The sequence below is a fragment of the Gavia stellata genome, chromosome 1 (assembly GCF_030936135.1).
Source record: "Gavia stellata isolate bGavSte3 chromosome 1, bGavSte3.hap2, whole genome shotgun sequence".
NCBI classification, from domain to species: domain Eukaryota; kingdom Metazoa; phylum Chordata; class Aves; order Gaviiformes; family Gaviidae; genus Gavia; species Gavia stellata.
In genome coordinates this window covers 117,222,605-117,244,734 of record NC_082594.1, presented here as the reverse complement: position 1 = coordinate 117,244,734, position 22,130 = coordinate 117,222,605, and the positions used below count along the sequence as shown (strand labels likewise).

At 39.2% G+C, this 22,130-nt stretch overlaps 1 protein-coding gene across 1 annotated transcript in view; it reads right to left on the bottom strand.

The window, feature by feature from the left end:
* Positions 1-2,649: 2,649 nt before the first annotated feature.
* The window catches only part of POU2F1 (POU class 2 homeobox 1), a 48,542-nt gene continuing 29,061 nt past the window's right edge, over positions 2,650-22,130 (bottom strand). The window contains exons 8-16 of the mRNA XM_059819352.1: positions 18,417-18,511; positions 15,902-16,075; positions 12,035-12,176; positions 9,710-9,855; positions 8,672-8,851; positions 5,889-5,994; positions 5,123-5,468; positions 4,179-4,267; positions 2,650-2,960 (exon numbers count right to left, since the gene is read on the bottom strand). Coding sequence (XP_059675335.1) covers positions 2,650-2,960; positions 4,179-4,267; positions 5,123-5,468; positions 5,889-5,994; positions 8,672-8,851; positions 9,710-9,855; positions 12,035-12,176; positions 15,902-16,075; positions 18,417-18,511 — 1,589 coding nt within the window. The remainder of the gene's footprint in view (positions 2,961-4,178; positions 4,268-5,122; positions 5,469-5,888; positions 5,995-8,671; positions 8,852-9,709; positions 9,856-12,034; positions 12,177-15,901; positions 16,076-18,416; positions 18,512-22,130) is intronic.

The following is a 22,130-nucleotide window of genomic DNA, read 5'->3' as shown; positions in this document are numbered from 1 at the left end:
TAGTTCATGCTATGGCCTCCAGACCAACGTAAGGGGTACCAGCATCTCCTCTTCCACTTCTTCCCTACCTCCCTGAAGCTCACCCACCTATACCTTTTACTGCTCTGAAGCTATTACTGTGGGCCATTTCCATTTCTGCAGTATTATTCATAGCCCTAAAAGCCTCCTGCACAGCCTGAAGTCATAGAGACGCATCAAAAATACTTAGATTTATCCATACTGGTGGGATGAGGGTGGGGCCTGTTGGATTAACAATCCTCTAACACTGCCATTCTATTTACACATCAAACAAAAGAAAACAAATTAAAATCAAGTTAAGAGTCTGCCCCAAGGATAAAACAAATTACCAACAAAAAAAAAAAAGATTAAAAACAAGCAGCAACTTTTATATAAAATTAATAAAAACAAAAGACAAATGAAAAAGAAATTGTCAGTAGCATCTATCGCCTCTCTGCATCTGAACTGCACTTATACAAACTAGTCCATTAGTACAGCAGCTTGCTAGAAATTGACTTTGGTTCAAGCTTAGTTTTAAAAAAATAAAACATAAAAAAAATAAAAAACACATTAGAAACGGTGGACGGACATTTGTTAGTTTCCCTGCTTGCAGTTCACTAGTTTTGAAGTTTTAGGGATAATTGGTTTAAATATTCAGTAAAACAGAAGGTGGAGAGTTAAGAGATGAACAGAGCAAAACCATGGTGGTGGGGGGAGAGATAAGGGGTTCTGCCACTTGAGTGCAAACGCAAATCCCACATGCTCAGGTCACAAACCAAAGCATATGTTGAGTTTAAAGTTGCTGCCTTCTGGATCTTGGATGAGAAGCTCCAGGATCCCCCTGAATCATCAACAAAATGAACATAGCTGCATCAGCTCATTATTTTAGGACACTCTGGTGACAAAAGAAAAGGGGGTGGGGGGGGGAAGGGACTCTTCTAATACCCTCGCTAGCTAAAAGTAATTTAGTTTTATACACATGGCAGAAACCTTTAAATCCATCAGGAATGGAAAGTTCAAAGTGAACTGCATTGCAGTGATCCAGTCTTCTCTTTTTAAAAATCTTTTTTTTGGTTCAGACACTAGATTGTATATTTAAGAATATACAGATCTAACTTCTGTACAGTTCGTTACTCTTCCTCATCCACGTAAATATCCTTTGCTACATGGATCAGAATCAACCTTGAAAAGATCGTTACAGTGGCAGGCAAGCCCTGACACTCTGTCAGAGATGCTTATTGCCGTTTTTACATAGCTAGCAGCATCACAGCTCAGAGACTACATGAGATCACCCAGGTATGTGCAAAGCCCCAGAGTCAGCTCTATTGTGTTGGCATAAACAATGGCAACTTCTGTTCTCATCTTGTTGGCTTCTGTGTTTTGCAGTCAGCAGCACTTTTTCACTAAGAAGTTTTTCTAAATACAATGTTGGAAGCATCAGAATTAATGGAAAAGGAGTATTTCTATAATAGGGAGAATCTGACCTTTTGAAATCCTGTACCAACTCAGCTGGCAGAAATCTAGGACTGTAAATGCTGCTTTACATACTGCCAATTAGCTTGGGTAACTTGACGTTTTTTAAATATTTGTGTGTATGCTCTTAACAGCAAAATCGAATCAATAGAACAGAAGAGCCATCGGTACGTCACACAATCTAGACTTGGGAGGTCAAATCCCACTCTCGAAGTAAAAAGGAACCATGCACACAAAGCTAAGAGCAGAATTTGGCCATTTTGTCTAAATAATCGAGAGAAGGAGAACTGCAGTTTGGGACTAATTCCTACCTCTGCTTAAAAAGCATAGACCCGCCTGGAAGTTTGCACACAATGATCTCTGCTGCTACACTGAGCTTCCTGCACAGATGATGAACATAAATTCTTCTGACCTCTACAAGTAACCATTAGACAAATTCAAGGATGAGGAAGCTGTTCAGAACGTTCCCAGAAGATTAGGACAGAAAGTCTATTTGTGCTCCATTCTTCCTCTCCACCCTCCTGCCCTCCCCCCATGGTGTGGGAGCTCGCTGAAAATAATCCAGGAGCAAAAGACAAACGCGTCCAAACTATATATATAAAAATAATAATAATAATAATCATAATAATAATAATAGAGATACACCAGTAATACAGGCCTGCCTAAATTGTACCAGTTAAGAAAGGAACCCCCAACACGATTGATACGATTATAAACACCTTGTATGACATAATGGCCTGTACAACAGACCTATAAAATGATAATTAAAAAAGAAAGATATTTAGACCAAAAAGAAACAAGAAATCCCCTTCCTATGTTTGAGTTGATAACCCACCTTAACTTGTCATTGTGACTGCTGGAAATGATAAGTAGTCCTTTCACTTTTTTTGTGGTTTTTGTTTTTCTGTTTTTTGTTTTTTTTTTACATTTTTGGTTAGAAAGTTCTCCGATCCATGAAGCGATCCTGAAAAGACAGTGTTTATTATAAAATTAGGCAAATGTCTGTCCCAGCTTTAAATCCTTCCTGTTTTGCTTTTGTTTTTTATATTTTTCCTTCTCTCCCTTGTCCCCAGCAACACGGCGAGAGGATGCCCATCACATTTTCAGTTTATAAACCCCGCTGGCAGCCAATCCCACCGCACAGTGAAACAGGCTGCTGGCAGCACAGCTCAGCCCGGCTCACTGTGCCTTGGAGGCAGTAGTGGTGGTGGACGTGGCCCCACTCGCAGAGGCCACTGTGAGGAGAGAGTTCTGGATGGACTCGGCTGAGGTGGAGGTGGCATGAAGGCTGGCGACTGGTCCAGAGGCCCCTGCGGAGGCTGCAGCTGCAGAGACCAAGCTAACTGGGTTGCTGGTGAGCAGAGAAAGGTTCTGAGGGTTCAGGAACAGAGGGGCAGTTACGATGTTAGGAGTACCTCCAGCATTGGCAAACACCAAGTTTCCAGTTGCATCCAGTGATGTTATTGGAAGAGAGCCACCAGATGCAAGAGCTAAAAAAGGGAAAATTGAGCAGGGAGGAGATAACATTAGCAGTAAGCAACAATGCAAAATGTGCCTAAAAGCAGCTGGTCTCTGCATTTTCCTTTCTCTGACATGAGTGCTCTCTACACCACTAATGACAGTCATCTTATCATAGGTTGTTTTTTAAAAAAACAACTCTTTTTATGAAGAGTGGATGAGACCTTGCAGATACTAAAATGCCTCTGTTGTCTGTTCCTAAACTAATTCCATCATGCCTTTCTTCAGATCTTTAAGAGCAATACTGGTCTATGTTTCCTGCCACAGAAAACCTGCACATTCAGGCAACCTGTACTGGAAAGGGTTGAGATGAGTGTTCACATGAAATGACAGCTATCCCAAGATAAAGAAGGCCATGTAGCCTTGAGCGTAACATTTTAAATGCTGACATACAACCACTGTTACAACTTACTCTCACCAGTCTACAGGTGAGATTATGATCTTAGATTATGATCTCCTAAATTTATCTGTGACACTTTACGAAATGGTTCTTTCTTGTACCCTGGAAACAAGATTTGTTAAGCTAGTTCAGAGGCTATTTTAATACATAGGTTAGCTAGCTCTTTAGGCGCTTGCACGATCTAGTTTTTACAGATAACGCACTATGAGCTGAGAACAACTCCTGCTAAAGTCAGTGGAAACTTGGGGCTGTGTGGCACTTCCAAAATGAAATCTTTACTCCTCTGAATAAGGATTTATCGATTTAAAAAGTTCTACATAAGGACTTTAGGAGGTAGGTGGTTTGTTGTGGGTTCTTTTTAAATACATCTGAGGACAAGAATTCAGGATCAAGTCTTGCTCGGAAATGCCCTCCTAACAGACCTCAAAACAGTGCAACTCTGCTCAAACTTATGCTAGAAGAGCTATAAAAAGCAAATCTCTCATCTGCTGGAGATACATGCCAATGGGGGGAGGATAACAAAATAAATTCCAGATCACATTCAATATCTTAAATGCCTCCTGTAAATCTCTACAAGATCATACACAGTTCCAAACCCCTTTCTGAAGTTGTACCTGCTCTTATCTCTGTGGTACAGAAAACGTATTTGCGCATTTAAATTTTGTAAAACCTTTACTCCTATAACATTTATGTCCAATGCTGAGGAGTCAATATTCTTTTTTGGTAGAGAAAAACAAAGCACATAAACTCAAGTTGCATGACACAGATGCATTAAAAAAATACTACTGACCTTGAATAGTTGCCAGTGTACTGTTGCTCATCAAGGCCGGGCTGAGAGCACCACCTAATGTCCCTGGATTGAGACTGAGTAAGGCACCTCTGCAGGAAGCAAGATCGTGGAAGAAGAAACAAAGAAAAAGGGAAGGAGTGTTACTTTTAAGAAAAGGTTGTCACTGCCCAGAAGTACACCATCATATTTAAAAAAAAAAAAAAAAGGGAGGGGGAGCAAGACCAGAGATTAAGGGCTAATTTTACTTTATTTTATTTAGTTTATTTTTCCTTCATGATGCTTTGAGTAGATGTTACCTTTCAGCTGTGTGGTTAGCAACAGGCCTGAAGTATAGGCACTGTAAATACATGACTTGTTTTGATTGTTGCTGTAAAATATTCTTGTAAAGTATTTTGGGGAAACTGCCACTTGTTAGAGAGCTATCACCATCTCCGAAATTCAGATAAGACAGATGTAAATCAAGAGAAATTGAAGAAACAAAGAGTTATCTCTCAGAGCAACACTGTTAAAACTAAAACTTCAACAATGCATCATCATGCATCTTTTACAGCTTCTTGCTCATGATGGAGAAATGAATACAGAGGTGTGAAGTGGGTCTAGGCTAGGTCTCCAATTTACAATTAGTAGAACAGATTCTATGATTCACTGGTAAGTTGCAGCTCTTAAGTCAAGCTCTGCAGTGGGATGGATGATTTATCAAATCACAACATTGCTGCAACACAGCTTTTTCATCTGTAAAATGAAAACAACATTTGTGCACATTGACGAGAATGGCCAATTACCATCTATAAGTAAACCTTCAGAATTTGAGATAAATGACACTAGAGTCACAAAGTGAGCTACCAGAAGACAGTGATACGTAAAAGCCCATACAATTCAGCCCAGAAATAATCCTTCCCTCTTCTGTCACCTCACCTAAAAGGGTGTGAAGAATTCATCCTTACCCAGCTGCAAACTGCGAGGATGCCATCAAGCCTGGGTTTAGTCCTGCTGCAGCAGCCATGGCAGCAAGACTTGCATTTGCAGGCAACTGTGCAGCTCCTTGTAACGCAGCTGCTGCCGCTGTTTGCAACCCTGATGCCGTTACCATCACCTGGCTGGTCCCAAGAGGGGAGGACAAGGGAGCGGAGGTTGTCTGTGTTGTGCTGGTCTCACTGGCACTGGATGCCTCTGAAGTGGAGGCTGAGGCAGAAGGGGAAGGACTCAGGGAGGGTGATGTCACTGCTGAAGAAGCTGGAGGTGCTGTTGAAATCACTGTTGCCGTGTTGTTGGAGGTGGTTTCTGTTGTGCCTAGAAGATTGATTCTGGTTAGATCAGTACAAAACAGAAATGACTCAACATAAACCACTACCAACCTGAAATGAACTGCACATCCAACTGAAAAGGAGACAAACACACATTTCTGTAGGACCAAGAAGCACCAACAGTCCAAATGAGAAGCTCAGACTATAATGAAAGGACACTTCCAAGAGGAGGCTGAGGAGCTCTAGAATCTAGAAGCTAGCAATGGAATAAAGCATATTTCATTCCAGCACCACCTGTGATTTTATTCCCAGAAAAAAAGACTGAAGTTTCCTAGTGGAGTAACAAGGAACAATGACAAGAATGTCCTGGGATACCAGTGTGACCAATACTGAATGACCTTTTGAAGAGCTTAAAAGGGGAAATGGTAAAGGTTAATGTGGAGGGGCAAGGGAAATCAGCCCTTACCTGTGACTGACAGACTAGTTACAGCAGGACTGGTCAGAGGGAGCACAGGATTGACAGTCAGGGTTGTAGCTGCACTGCTAGTCACAAGGCTTGGCGTGGTTGCCACCTGGAGGTCAAAAAAGAATACAACTGCTCAACTGTTAGACAAAAACGAGTTCGCTACTAGACTTGAATTTCTTTCTTCCCATCCTCAGCTGAGGAAGTTATCAGGGAAAACACTGCATATAAACTAACTTTTTTGTAATTTCATTACTTTATCATTCAGTGGACCAACCATAGTACCTTCTCTAATTACCAGCAATATCTTTATTCTTCATCATTCAGTATTTGAAGGGAGATGTATCAATTACATCCATACTGTCTCAGGACTGCAAGTTAGCCCTCCCTCTCTGCCTCCCTCCAAAGACAAGCACCTTGTTTTAACAGTCACTCTTATAGAAAGAGTTACAAAATGTATTATTTCTGCGTGGGTGTTTTTTTCTTGTTTAAACATCTTTTCAGCTCCAAATCTCTTTCTCTGATAAAATTATTTAAATGCCCCAGCATTACCAAAGGTATTTAGGGTAATGTGATAAACATGGATAAACAGAAAAACAATTCACTTTTACTCAACCAAACTGTGAAATTCTGTGAGATAGGCTCTACTCTGGTAAATTTCCTTGTGCCAGAGGAAGGATCTCTGAATTTTAAAGCATTCAAATGACATCAGCTAATTTTACTTGTGGACAGCTTATTACAAGAAAGCTACAATAAACTGAAGACATTACAGATAAAAAACACAAAAAATTTAAGGCTGGAGGAACTAGCTTATGAGGAAAAATGAAATATAAGGAGAGAAAGGACTTCTTATGGACAAGAAATAGTGTCCAAAGGTAACATTTGAAGGCTGTTACACATCAATGAGAGAAATGAATCCTTTAGAATTGCCCAAGAGAACAGAGCCAAGGATATAGGCTAAAACCTTCCTCCTTTCCCCTCTCTTACCTTAAGTTTATTATAAGAGAAATCTCTCTCATGCTGCATATCCTCTTATAAGAAGTCAAATGCTTCATGCATTTTAAACAAGACTGGGGCAACTGGGACAGATCTAAAAGCTTTCTGCCCATCTCAAATAGTGTATGAAATGAAGAAGAGCTAGATATATAGCACACTTCTCACAAATGCAGCCCAGACATCATATCTGTCATCTGTCTACCAAACAGTTAAGGCCAAGGTCACAATCCACATTTCAGGGCAGCGAACGACCTAGAATTAATACAGCTAACCCCGTGGTTACAATGACTGACTTTAGCCAACGCAAAAGTAGGTTGACATGAAAAGAAGCATTCCCCTCCAATCCTGCTTCAAGAGCCTTAGCACTTGTGCAGCCAGGCTACAAGTCAGATTGGTTATCTAGCCCTACTGAAAATTCATCATTGTTCTTCACATGGTTAATCTGCAGTCAAATTAGTAAACCAAGTCCAATCATCCTGTGGACACATATCCTCCAGAGCTGACACAGGGAATCAACAAAGCACACAGTCAGGGAAGGCTAGGGGGAGCAGGGCTGGAACATCCATTTGAGTGATAGCACCGTCTTAAGAGAAGCTTACAATGAGTGAAAATGTTTAGTGAAACATCACTGAAAAAACGGAGATTGTGGTTAACACCTCAATTTCTTACATACAATGGCAGTTTATAATAAAAGGAAAATTTATGTAGGAAAGATTTCTTAAGTTGCAGTCTGAGTGAACTTGCATGGTTACTAAAACACACTGTCATAAATCTCACTATGTTCTGCTTTGGTAGCAAGGCATGCAACCTTGCTTTCCAATTGGGAAAAAAAAGAAGAAAAAAAAGAAAGAAAGAAAAAAAAGACTAAGTACATTTAACACATCCCTTCCCCTGAAACAAAAGGTTGCATGCACACATCCTGAGACAGGGATGAGCAGAAAGAATGTCACCAAAATTAATGATTTAATGAAGTACTGGAAGATATTAGCTACTACAGTGATGAGGGTGGAATAAATACTACAAAAGGACAGCTACAGGCTACATAAATTCCACCACATTCCTATTAGCATAGCTACTATGAAATCTAATAGCTACTGTTGCTATTTATGAAAACAGACCTCCATGGACATTGGTAGCAAAGGAGCTGAAGGAACCTTGATGCATGTGTTTTGTTACTCTTTATTTTCATGAAGTTTGTGTTTACCTGAGGCAAATACAAGTGTGCGAAATTAATTACATGAGTATTAGCTAAATTGTTCCTTTGTTCCATGTCTTTTTTTTCCATAAATCATTCCTGACTTAAAGTGACAACAACAGTATCATTGGCTTTGTGTGACCTAAGTCTCCAAATAATATGTTTTACTGCTGCTCATCTACTTATCAGAGCAGCCAAAATAAGAGGGAAGGGGTAGAGCTGTTAAGCATTTTTTTTATTACTATTATTTTACAAAAGAAGTTTGGGCAAGAGAGAAAGTCCAGATATAAACTGGAGTTACTATCTGGAATACTTACAAAGCAATGACCTCAACTGCAAATTTGCTAGTCAGAATATTTACTCACGAGCTGACTTAAATAAAACACCCAAACTAAAGGCCCAACTACTGCCTGATTTGTAAGCATTCTCTCTCTCATACAGTATGCAAGTAGGATATTTAAAATGCCAGTAAAATACAAATTTGTGAGAACAAGTCTGCTGTACAAAGAAGGTGTAGCATGTGCAACTCCCACAGTGAGCACAGTAGAACTGTGTCTTTCAGTGATCTTTGTCAACATGGTTTCTTGATTCTTACCAGTGAGGTTGGGCAAGGGAAAATTGCTTTGATGGGCGAGCTGCTGGTTCCACCACTGCTGGGTGGGTTGATCCTTTTCTCCTTCTGGCGCCGGTTACAGAACCAAACGCGGATCACCTCCTTCTCCATGTTTAGCTGGTCAGCTATCATGGTGATCTCATCCGAGGTAGGCTTTTGGTTCTGAGAAAAGGAAACGGTACTTGAAAAGCTGTGAAATTACCTTCTGAAGTTTTACATTATAGCTTCTTCTTCACTAGGCAGAAATCTAGATGGGCCATTTATATCCAGAATCTAGTCAGTCGTATAGTAGAGGTGGACTATAATACATACTTCTGCCCTCCATTTTCCTAGTTACAGGAACATTTCTACCAATAGTAAGCTGTGTTTCTCAGAGACAGGTGATGAAGACTAAGCTCACATGCTTCTTTTTGAGAGAAGGGATCTGACTTGTGAGTTAATCCTTCAAGGAATTCTAGACCTTGATAAGAAAATCTTTCTTTCAGCATCTCTTGAAAAGGAATAGGAGAGATTAACTACAGCAATAGACAAATGAACCCCAAGTTGTTTAGACCTATAATGAAAGACAGGTAGATTGAACAGGCTACTTAGGCTATCTGCCCATACAGCTGCACAAAGTGCCTATCAAGAGTAACATAAGGCCAGCTAAAACCCTCACATTATGTATGTTTAGAGTGTCAACCCATTTATCCATCTTCAGAAAGGGTAATCTTTTTTTCTTCTTTTTGATGTGCAGAATATCAAGCTTAGATCTATGGCTCAGTATCTTGGAATGCAAAATCACAAAGTCAGTGAACTGCAAGAACCAATGAGTTTTTTCGAGGGGTTTTCTGTTCTTTTTTTTTTTTTTAAAGTGAAGTAGATGTTGATGTGTGCTTCTTGGCACAGCCTTTGTATTCACCTTGTTCAGTACAAGCACTTTCCTAAATAGCACAGTAATGGGTTCACTCTAACAGATATGATTGTTAAGCAAAGTTTCTCAATTTTTTATAGGCTGAGAAGAGCAACAGGATCACCGACCTCCAGGAAACTCTTCTCTAAGGCCACACGTATGTTGGTCTCTATGCTGGTGCGTTTCTTCCTCCTACGGTTCAAGCCTTCGACCCCCAGCCCTGGGGAATTCAGGGCACTTGGGCTGGAGAGAGTTGAATCAGATGAGAGGTTTTCTGGAAAAAAAAAAAAAGTAACCCAAATCAGGAGATTTTATTTGAATGCAGTGCAGCCTAATGCAAGTGTTCTTCACCTGTGCAAGGTATGTTAAAACCCACTCTGTATCTAGTCCAGATATATAGAGATTTCTGAAGATCAGGTGCGTTAATGGTTGTACTTGTAAATTGCAACATATACTTGAAACTTAAAAGCTAGAAGTAAGCCCAGAGGGTGCCCTCTGCTCCTGTATGCTACCACAGTATCCCTTTTACAATACCTGTACAAAGTTTCTGTCTCCCTTATCTCATTCCACCCCACACTCATTCACTGCAAGTCACAGTTTAAAGAAAAAAGGCAGTAACTGATATCCATGAGCCACAGCTGTAAGCCACAAGCAATTATGAAAAAGTCTGAGCAGCCAGAAATTTCTTTTACTCACTCTGCAATACATGAGAGGAAGTTCATAACCAGCTTCACAGTGTTCAACCTCTTCTCTCTGGAGACCTTAGCAGATACTCAGTACTATGCAGTTCTACCTAACAGCCTACACAGCTAGCAGCTCCCACTCCTTAGCTTCACTAGGTCTCTAGCTGTCAACCCCTAATCCTGTCTTTTTGGCTCCACAGAAGAGCCAAGAGAGAACAAACTTGACCCCACTTTGTAGCAGAAAGTGCAAAATAACCAACAGGCAGGTTCCAACAGGGAATTTAAACAAAATGATTAATTATTACTGAAGATCCCTCATTGCATCGGGGTTTGTGGGTGATAAGCAGGTGTCAAAGTTCACAAATTCTAAGACCATTCTGGTAGGCTCAAATAGGCAAGTACATTCAGTTCATTATTTTCTAGATTTTTTTTTTTTTTTCAGTAATGGCACCCATAAATGTGCTGAAACCCCTCTGCATCCTGAAAACCCCACAGAACAAGCTGAGTTCTGTAACAATAAATTCTCCAACACTCCAATGTAACGTAATGGAGGGGATCATCGGTATGCTTCTCCTGCCTGCTTTTACCTAAAAGTAGCCTTTAAAGTCATCTGAATCTTTCTTCCAAAGATTTTCATGAAACTGAATCAGAGGCAAAGACAATGGTTCCCAACTTCCAGGCTGTAAAGGACCCTGTCACTGTTTGCAGTCCTTAACTATACAGATCGCAGTATTTCTTCAGACTAGGAGGAAAAGCAAACTATGACATTCCTTTCAGCACTGGTCTCATCCAGTGTTGCTGGAAGGTTTGGGGACCACTGGCCTGTGGACTAGAGCACTCAGTGTGAAGATCTTTATGTTTTCTATCACAGATCTAGATTACCTAAAGATAACCCCTGTCAGCACAACAGAATGACACTTCCTTGTTTCAATGCAGGACAAATTTTCAACACTGCATCCAATTACTTTCAAAATTTCAGAGAATACTGTAGGCATCAGCATAAAGCTCTCTTCATTTTGGTAAAAACAGGAAGGCACACACCGTCCTTGCCATCTGTTTTGCAGATACATCAGTTTTATACTATGTACAGTTGTATGCTTGGAAGAAAAAACTGGCTGACAGCGTTCTTCAACACTTTCTATCCTAACACCTAGCACCACCATCCAAGCTCCTTTTGCAGGTGGGAAAAAAAATGAAAACAAAAAAGGAACACTACCAACATTGGCACAATGAATAACTTATGTCCCAGGAAAACTAGTTCTGGAAAGAAAAAGCAAAACCTAATCCATAAAAACCTTCCTATGGGGAGAAAGAGAATGTTTATATGGACCCTTGGAGACAGATGAAAAGAATGCACATGGGGTGTAGGAAGAAATGAATGCAATAAGCTCTGCCTACTGAAACAACAAAACATGCAACCCTCTCTCTACTACACATCTGAAAAAGAAAGCTAGAAGAGGATTAGAAGTTATATGCATTAACATACATGGAAGAAAACCATGACACATATTATACCTCACCCCATGCAATTATTCAGCTGGCTGCAGAACACAATTCTGAAAGTTCATATTGGAACAATTTTGGATGCATATGGCCACATGAAAAGGGAAGTATGGACACTTGTTCCTACACCCTTATTTGTCCCGCGGACAGTTACGAAGATTGGTGGCTTCATAAAACTGTAAGGGCACAAACGAAGCAGTTTTTCAGTGTTTTTCAGAATCCTACTGATTTTGGTAGGCTGGTGAAGAAATACACAGACTCATTCACCTGCATCATTGAGCCACTTTTCCAGAAGTGGCTTTAACTTGCACATGTTCTTAAAGCTGAGGTTCAAGGCTTCAAAGCGAGAGATGGTAGTTTGGCTGAAGTCATTTCCATAGAGTTTGCCCATAGCGAGCCCAACATCACCCTGGACAAAGAAAGAGAAAAAAGGAATTCACTAACATAGGCACTTCCAAAGCAAGGAATCCTGTCACATTCTTATGTTCTTTCAGTGACTCCACTGCCGCGTGGGATTTCAGTTTCACAGGAACTTGCTCGGCACTACCAAGATTCATGCTAAAGCAAATAATCACAAAGAAATGTCAAACCTCAGGCAGTTTAACCATGTAACTCTTTCCAGAAAATCCACGATGATTTATCTTCTTTGCATTATCACTGAACAGAACATTCCACTGAATATTAACTTGTCATTTTTTTCTTAGTTCTTTAAAAATAAGTGAAGGACAAGCTCTCTTTAGGAGCAGATTTAAGTATCTGCATATTTCAGACCAAAGAAGAGAAGTTCAAATAAGCAGAAATGCAGTGAATTCATGTTGTCAAATTAGTAGAAAAACACTCTTCGAAAAGGTGTCTACAAACATATATCGTGTTTAAACAGATGCAAAAATATTCTTATCTGAACTTTTAGTATCTTCTGAGGTTCAAACCAAACTTCTCCCCACAGATAAACATTTCAAAGCAGATAAGAAGTTGAACCATTTCAAATAATGATTAACTGTAGTCCTCACTACCATTACCCATCTGCCAAAAAGCTATCCAGAAGATTTACAGACAGATGATCATCTCTTTACACCTGTTACTGCTTTTCAAAACTCAGTTTTAGCTAGCTATCAGACATTCTGCTTATCCCAATACCTATATATATACATCTCTAAGTAGTTTACACTTGGAAAATCTTCTTTAAAAAAAAAAAAAAAAAACAATCCATTCTTGATTGTGGCCATTAAAAACACCATAATGTTTTGTTGTTTTGTTTTAAAACTGGAAGGTCCTGCCGTTTGAAAAAATGTAGTTATTTTTTAAGTATGCTATTTGGTCTGAAGTAGTTTAATTTAGATTTTTAATTTTTAACACAAAAAAGTATGAAAAGTGTAGAAAAAGACACTGAAAAGCTTGAGCATAGTTAGTGGAGTTTAATTGCAAGTTAAGTTAGGTTAGTTGGATTGTGCATAAAGCTTGCTTTCTTTCCTTTTAGGTCAGATCCACAACCACAGCTTGACACAAGTATACTAACAGCATGCAGAGTGGACACATCCAAGCAAGGAAGAAAACCACCTTTGGTAAGCTTCATATATTGTGCAGGTTGCATAAAGAAAACAATTTCATTCCTAGAAGAGGACCAGGACAATTGTTTTGTACGCCCTTCAATCAGAGGAAACATGTGGGAACTCACATTTATACCTCTACCCATATGCCAGGATTCCGTGCATTTTAAAACTCATAAATCATTCCAAGAGAAGTAACATGGATGCTCTAGTGGGCTTATGAAGAAGAAAACCTGGCTATGTAAACCATTTTAGAGATAAGTTGATTTATTTCTTGGCAGGAAAGAGTTATGAAGTTTGTTCCAGTCCCCTGACTAAATTTAATTCTGGTATTTATGTTGTTCTTACTAATATTCGCCATCTGATTTAAAATGAATAGTTAACCATTTCTTTGCAAATAGTTTTCAATGCCAAAAGGTGGCAGCATTTCAGCTGTAGGCAAAGGAATTTACATATTGGGATGAGATTTTTATATATTGGGATGGGCCACTGAAAGGATGCATGGAACAGAGGATAAAGGTAATGTGCACATCTGATCTACCTTGTAGGTTGAATGAAGCTCTGGTACTGAACTGAAGCTGATTATAACGTACATCATTGTTGTGCGTACTGGTCTGTTAAGAAGCACAGATGAACTAGCAGAGGTAATACCTTTTACAGAATAAAAACAACATTGTCTAAAATGTTCGCTCACGTAGGTTGAATCTGTACCAACCAATTAGTCACATACCTGCAATAATGCTAAGATGCAGTGTGCTCATTGTGTCTCTGTATGTCAAACATGGAGATATTTTTAAGGAAAACAGTTAAACAAAAGGATTTAAATCCACCACCCACTTTTTGGGGTGGGAGAAGAGACAGAACTGCTGAAGTTCAAAACCTGTTGTATTGCTCACAAGACAGAATGCAATAAGTGATTAGTTTGCAATGCAAACTACATCTTTCAATTATTTCTGAAAGGCGGGGGTGGCGCGAGTCTGAAAAAGCTTACAGTACCACTGGAAATAAATTCTTTTATCCTCTGAAAGGCAGTCTATTTATCCAACTATAGGAAACCAAAGTAATAGGGTCCCTAATTATCATCCAATTATGCAATTAGGTAGAAGTTATTAGAACTACCTAATTATACACATACAAACTCAGAGTAGGATAGGAATGATCAAATGCAATTTTATCACTTTCTCAAGATTCCCCTTTTTTAAGCTTGAAAGCAAATAATGAAATGTAAGCCCGAGCAGTTGTGTTCATTTTTCCTCACCATGAAAATTCACAACAGGGTCAATAAAGAAGGGTTAACCCATAACTTAAAAACTGTAGTTGAGCCTTTATAATAATCTCACAGCAGGGCTGTAAAGATCTACATGAACCTCCTCAGTCAGGCTATAGGGAAGCTATTGTATTTTACTCTATTCTAGCTTCTGTCTGTGTCCATCAGCTGTATTTCTGTGCCTCCCTCTAGTGGAAAGAAGGGAGGGAAGGAGGCCACATGCCAGCAAAATGCACTTTTACTAAGAACATTCTGTTCTTGAGTTATAATTAAGATGCTGCCAGGAACTTTCATTATGAGCCCTGATTTTTCAAACATTTAGGTCTTTGCCAGAAAAATAAATCTGACTTCAGCACATACTTTCACCTAGAGTAGATTTACTTATTCGGGGGGGGGGGGGGGGGGGGGGGGCGGACAACAAATCACATATGTTGGATTGACTGCTCTGAGCTCAGACTTTTAAATACCTACTCTGATTTTTGCATACTATTTCTTCTAGCAAAAACACGCCTATGCTTACCACAGAGTCCTGCCAAAATTAATTGTTTACCTGGACAGATATTTTAATTTTGCAGGGAAGAAAAATTCATTTTGATACTAATAAGAAAGGATTCTTGGATCCAAGCAGCATTTCCCTTCAACAGAGTAACAGAACATATAAATGCACTTTGTACTTTTAATTGTTCTTCTCATTCAACCATTTTCACTGTGTTCAAGATGACTTTTCTTCTGCTCTATAGGTATTTCTGAGCTTTTAAGCAAACCAAAACAAACCACAATTCCCGCTCACCTTTGTAAGAAGAAAACTTCAAAGTGACAGTCTTTTCAGGTTTTGTTTAGGAGCCTTAGCAAAAGCATTAAATACTGAAATCATTGATGTTTAATAGGAAAATACACTTGAGAGATAAAAACCCTTTGACATCCAAAGCAACTCCACAGTTGTGACATACTTTTTAAACACACAGAGCAGTTAATTGTGCTGTATGATTTTTGGAACTTTGTACTTCTGAAGGCAGCTTTAAAGTGCTTTGTCCCATTCACTTTACATCCTATAGAATGGATAGTGCACATGCAATGACATCTGGAGCTGGTAAATGCACGTACCTGCTGGGAAAATGGCTATGCTTTAAAACCAACAGGGAAGTAAGATGGATGTATGGCTTCTTCTGTTATTTCTTACAAATCCCCTACATAAAGGCCAGAGCATAACCCTATTTAAGAAGCTTCTCCTAGGAAAAGGTGGAATTGTAGTCACCCTCCAGACTTGAAAGATGAGACCTCAGATTCCACACTGGCAGGCACTAAGGTACGCAGTCTCACCTGAGTGAATCCAAGTTTGATCCGTCTTTGTTTGAAAGTCTTGGCAAACTGCTCAAGCTCCTCAAGGTCACTGGGCTCCTCCAAGCTGGGAGTGTCGATTCGCTTTGGTGTTGACTGGCTCTGTGGAAGTGGCTGAATGGGGGTCGCTGCTATTGTGCGTGTTGGGGTTGCTGGCTATTAAGAGAGAGCGCAAGGAAAAGATCAAAACCAGACTTAAAAGAATAATCAGCAAAAATTAAATTCAGAAAAGGTATGTGACGTTTCTGTGAGAAAGATCAATGAATTTGACATTTCCCACAATCTGAAAGTTCCTCCAATTTATTTACATTCCTCTCAAGAACGAGCAATCACAATCCAGAAAACGCTATTAGTATGACAGCCTTTTAAAGGCTCTGTCAGAACCAATTAAAGAAAAGTAAGAGATGTTCAACGCAGCAGCTAACCAACAACTTTCGTTCTACAGAAGCTGCTCAAAGAAAGGCTGAACACTCTTACTTGATATAGTTCTATCATTTATAGGCAGCTTGGCATTCATCCCCTTTTAATCATTTTAAAATTGAATTTACTGCTTGTGTGAGGTGGCAGATTGTCATCAGCCCAAAAGATTCAAGTCTCCTATTTAATCTTGGAACAGTGAGCACATACAGGGGCAGCAAACATGGCAAGTTTCCTCTAATGCCATCTCTTGTGACTGACTCAGCTCTTCCAGTAAGAAAAAAAAATAGATCCCCCTCTAACCCCTCTGTTGATGCTTGCCACAGTAAAAATGAATGTACTGGTGCTATGAGAAATTAAGCAAAGGCAATCTGCAGAAAATAATTCCTTTAAGGTCACACTTTTCTTCTATATAAAAGCCTGGTTTTCCAGGAAGTCCACACCAGGTTCACTATTCCTGAACACTGGCACACTAGAGCATTTTGCTATGCAGCAATAATAAGAATTTGAAAAAACTGAGCATCATAGAAAATATTCCCAGGTGAACAAAATATATTAAGATCCCGTATTGGACAGTTCAGGCTTTATATGCAACAGGAACATTGGAAACATGTTTTGAGTGCACAACTCTACCTTCTTACATGCCATAGATGAACTGAGATGCAGACACAAATCGTTTACTCTAGTTAAATTCTATTCAGTTCAGCTGAGGCTCTCAAGTAAAGGTGATGTTATGCTTTTATGTCCTATGCCCAGTTCTGAAATTACAGGCTCCTTCAGGGCAAATAAGAACAGACTGAAGTCTATGCAACACTACAGTACTATGCCAAGTCTATGCAAAGGTCCAGAAACAGCTGTTCTAAAAGAAATGGCCTACATATAGCTGAGTCTTTACATAGCTCTTTATGTTGTTTTTCTCCTGGGTTAGTGCAGTATTTTGCAGTGCACAGCAGATGGTAGAGGGAGGTCAGGATCTATAACTCCATTACTTCAGAAATAATATGATCATATATGATCCTTCTAGGATTGCAGATATATGTGTCACACTACAAATGTTTTTAATATTTTTTTAATTTACATTAAACATAGTGGCTAATTACTGCAATGTGTCTTTACTGACTTCACCTCCTTTATATAATTTATTTTCTTTTTGTAGCTTTGATACTTTTTTTGAATCCAAGTATAATCTTTCGTAGGGAGTCATGCTGCTAACTGAGGTATGAACTACAGAGGTGAGATAAATTCCATTTTCCACATGGTGCCTGAAAAATACTATAGGTGGTATAATAGAAAATGTCATTTTCTAAGACCCTGATAGACTCAGGCATCTTATTACAAACTAAAACATTCTTATGTGTAACCAAGTTGGCAGGAAGATACCGTATGATATTACACGGTATTTGAGAAACAGCATGCAGGCATGTAACTAAACTGCACAATAAAACCCAGAGTGAAGCAAAATCAAATTTGCAGGCACGTGCAACCTTAAAATTGCTTTTCTTACAGTCTGAAAGCTTAATCATTGTTTAAATATTTTAACATATATCTAACAGAATATTTTAATGCATTTCTAACAAACTCTTCACTTTCACAGAAGGTAACTAATAAGACTGGCAATGACTTAGCAATAATAGCAAAACAACTAGGCTACAATAAAGATAGATTACCACTTCAATCTTTAGAAAAAAAGATACTTGTCACTAATCCTGTTTTCGAGTTTTTTAGGTAGCCTACCACTTGGTCCTCTGAATTTCACAAATTTGTAGATTGTCCAAGAAAGCCTTACAAGAAATCAAGATGCTCTAGAGCCATTCACTCAAGATATCAATCATGGATATTTTCAGCTAAAAATAAAAATTTAGAACATTAAATGCCTGAAAAGAGGCACATTAGGGTGGTAACTACAAAACTGAAGTTACTTCAGCTCTACACTGAATCTATCTATCTAGAAAGATAAACTCACTATTACAGCTACAAGTAACTAATACAATAGCTCCAGTAACTAATACAAAGGGTCCATTCACTTGCAATAGTTTAAATCCACTCAAAGCAACTCATGAACTGTAGAAATAAGCCTGACCTGCGAGGCAAGGGTGATGCTTGGCTGAGACTGCAGGAGGTTGGCTTGGCTTTGCTGAGGTAGTTGCGTTAAGAGATTCTGCGCTTGCAGGAGACCTGGAGAGAGAAAAGGGTGGGTTTGGTTTGCCATTTAAAAAGACTAAAACACGAAATGAGGTGAAACAAGGATCTTGCCAATCAGTGAAAGTTACAAAATATTTGAGATGCAAGCCTTCATTTCATCCCTGCATAGATATCTTCAGACTTTGGACTTTTCAGTCCAAAATCCCCTTGCATTTTCCTGAAATACATGTGGTGACAGAAGGGTAAAAGAAAGAAGTCTGAACTAGTCTCCTCTGCAGAAAGAGTTTGTAATGATCTAGGTTATCCCTGTTCTGTGTGCAGGAATCATTCATTGCCCCTTTCAGCTTGCAGATTTTGGGTAAACCTCTTCCTGTAACCAACAGCCAACCAAAAATTAAGAAGCCATATAAAAATAAACAACAGAACACTAATCAGATCAAATACTAATACTAATCAAAACCACAAATCTGGCTCCTTGATCACCCTTCTTCTTCTCCTTATCACCCCATTCCAACTGCCTAGCAAGAAGGCAACTTTTTCTGGTAAACTCAAGCAGACCACACCAGAAGAAAAAACAAGCCCAGATAACCTCCTCCTGGCTGAAATAAAGAAGAAATCTTCTGGAAAAGTAATCAGAACGTAAAGCTTAGGTAAGATACTGAACACTGGTTAAGTTGCACAAATAGAATAAACATTACACTGAATATATGAAACCCCTGCTATTATGAAAAGGTGACAACATTAAAGCACAGTTGGGACTGATGCAACCAATATGGTGTCATTCTAAAAATAAATTCACTTACAGTCCACTATTTGTATGGTTTACAAAATCTCTCAGGAAATTGAGATATATGCTTGCATCTATATATTTTAACTAGAAGCTATCTGATTTTTTTTTTTTTGCATTTCTAATACTAAAATTTATATATTTTAAAGGGCTAAGAACCTTGACAAAAATATACCCACAATTAGTTAACTCCCTCAATTTTATTGTGAAAAATATTACTGTTATTCTTTAGTTAACTCCTGGTTACGACTATCAGCTTCGCCTATAATAAATTAAGACCCTGACTAATTAACCTACACTTAATAGGCATCTTCAACATACCAAGTTCCTAAACCCAGGGGGGGAACAATGGCACGACAACAACAGATGGACACTATGGCCACTTAGGACAGAACACCAAGTACCACTACAACTCTGTAATTTGAGTTCAATGTTCTGGCTCATCAGCTGGCCAGTCAATCAGAGCACACCACTCATGACCAGCTCCCTCTCAGCAGAATACAGGTAGGGGACGCAGGAATTTAGGACTTGATAAATATTGAGTGAGAAACTAGATGTTTTATGCGAGGTTAAGGCCATAGGAGACATGAAAAGAGGGACTACCATCAGTAGGAAGGAGAAAACGTATCCTCAATGACAGATACACAACTACAGAAGAATTGGCTTCTGACAGTGATATTACTGTTACTTTTTTTTTTACAGTGTTGAATATGTATTTTAAATAGAAGATGTTGCTATCAAAATGCTCAAGACCTACAGAATAAAGACAGCTGCTTATGCAACATAATAGCACAGCATAGACAACTATGTAAATTTGCTTTGCACCACATAATCAGCATGTTCCAGCTGTGTTTTTGAAAAACCACAGCAAGGGAACAGATCAGCTTAAGGAACTTCCAAGACAGCTACCTACTAGTTACACAGTGCTTTTTACAATGCAAATATTTGTTCACTTGAAAGATGATTTCAGCTGCCCAAATCTAAATATTAATTAGTGAACAGTCAACTCTAAGTGAAGAGGTTTTGACCTTCATTTAATGACAGTGAATTTTAACTGACAACTTGAAATAGAAAGGGGCAAGCCATCACACTGACACTAGAGCGACTGACCAACAATGAAGCAAAAAACAGGCAGCTGACAGTGACCACATTTGACTTCCAGTCCACCAGTAACGCCATCAATCACAAGTTACTGACTCATCTTAAAACCGTAATCAGAGTAATTAGGACTGTCCTTTTGTGATTTTTTGTCCTCGGAGAAATCCCAGAGGATGTTTTTCTGGCAATAACACTTCTGCTGAAGAGCATAAGATGACTACAGTCTTCCTCGTTTTATTCTCACTTGTATATTCTGAAGTAATTACCGGAGAAGGACAGTGTAAAATATTCTCAACATGTTTAATCTACTCAGTTTTTACATTATTTTATCTTATTTAAGAAATACTGATATAAGGCATCTCAGGCAGAAACTGGAGAAAGAATGTTAGTTCAACCTGCAGCTGACTGAAGTAATGATCAGCAGATGGGGAAAGCAGCTGAACTGTTTTGGCAAAGTATACATCTCTTCCACTGACTTCTAGTGTTTTCAGACAGTTGCTGTGCACACACTTCGGACTCTTGTTGGTTTCCATAGGTGGGCAGCTACAGTTTTGCTCTTTACAAACATGACTTCTACTAGTCTAAGCTTCACCTTCATTTTTTTTCTGAGAAGAAAACTACTGGACCCCACTTCGGTCCAAGATAACTTCAGTGACTTAACTTACAGGGCACATAAACTGTATTTTAAAGGGTGTGCTAAGTCCAAAACTGCACCTTTTAGGCAACTGCTGAAATATTGGTGTTTCAAACTTTGCTGTTTCCTTAGGGACTCATACTGGCATCAATACTGTTTAACATCTTTATTACCAATAATGTTGATGGGACAAAATATATTCTCAGCAAGTTTGTGGACAATACCAAATACAGGGAAAGTGGTCAACAGGCCAGAAGTCAGGGTCTAGACAGGCTGGACAAATGGAACCTCATGAAGATCAATGCAGGAAAATGCAACGTCCTGCATGGGGGCTGGAATAACCCTGTGCAGCAATACAGGGTAGGTACTGGCTGGCTGGAAAGCAATTTCACAGAAAAAACCCCTGGGGGTCCTGGAGGACAAAAAGATGAACATGAGCCAGCAGTGTGCCCTTACAATAAAGACAGCCAATAACATCCTGGGCTGTATTTGCAAGAGTTCAGCCAGCAGGTCAAGGGCTGTGATTTTTGCCCTCCGTTTGGCACTTGTGAGACCACATCTGGAGTACTGTGTTCAGCCTTGCGTTTCCCAATACAAGACACAATGACATCCTAGATTTTGTACATTCAAGACCCACCAGTGTGGTTAACAGGCTGGAACACCCATACAAGGAATGGATAAGTGAGCTGGTTTGTTCAGCCTTATGAGAAGACTAAGGTGACATCCTATTGCTGTCTTCAAAGACACAAATGGACCCTTCTTGAGGGTGCACAGTAATGAGATGCAACAGACATAAGCTGGAACGTGGAAAACTCCAACTAGATATAAGGAAACTTTTTTTTTTTTTTTTTTTTTTTTTTTTTTACCATGACAGCGGTCAACTACTGGGGCAAGTACTTGAAGAGTCTGAAGAATCTCCACCCTTGGAGATGTTCAAACTCAACTGGCCAAGGCACTGCTGTAACTGGACCTGCTTTGAGCAATACTACATGACCTCTAGAAGTCCCTTCCAACCTACATGATTTCTTGAATCTGTAAAAACTAATATTGTACTTGTACACTTAACTTTACAAAGGCGGTATTTCTAACTCTGCTTTGGGTTCTAAGAGCCCAGTGGTATTACTGCATTAAAT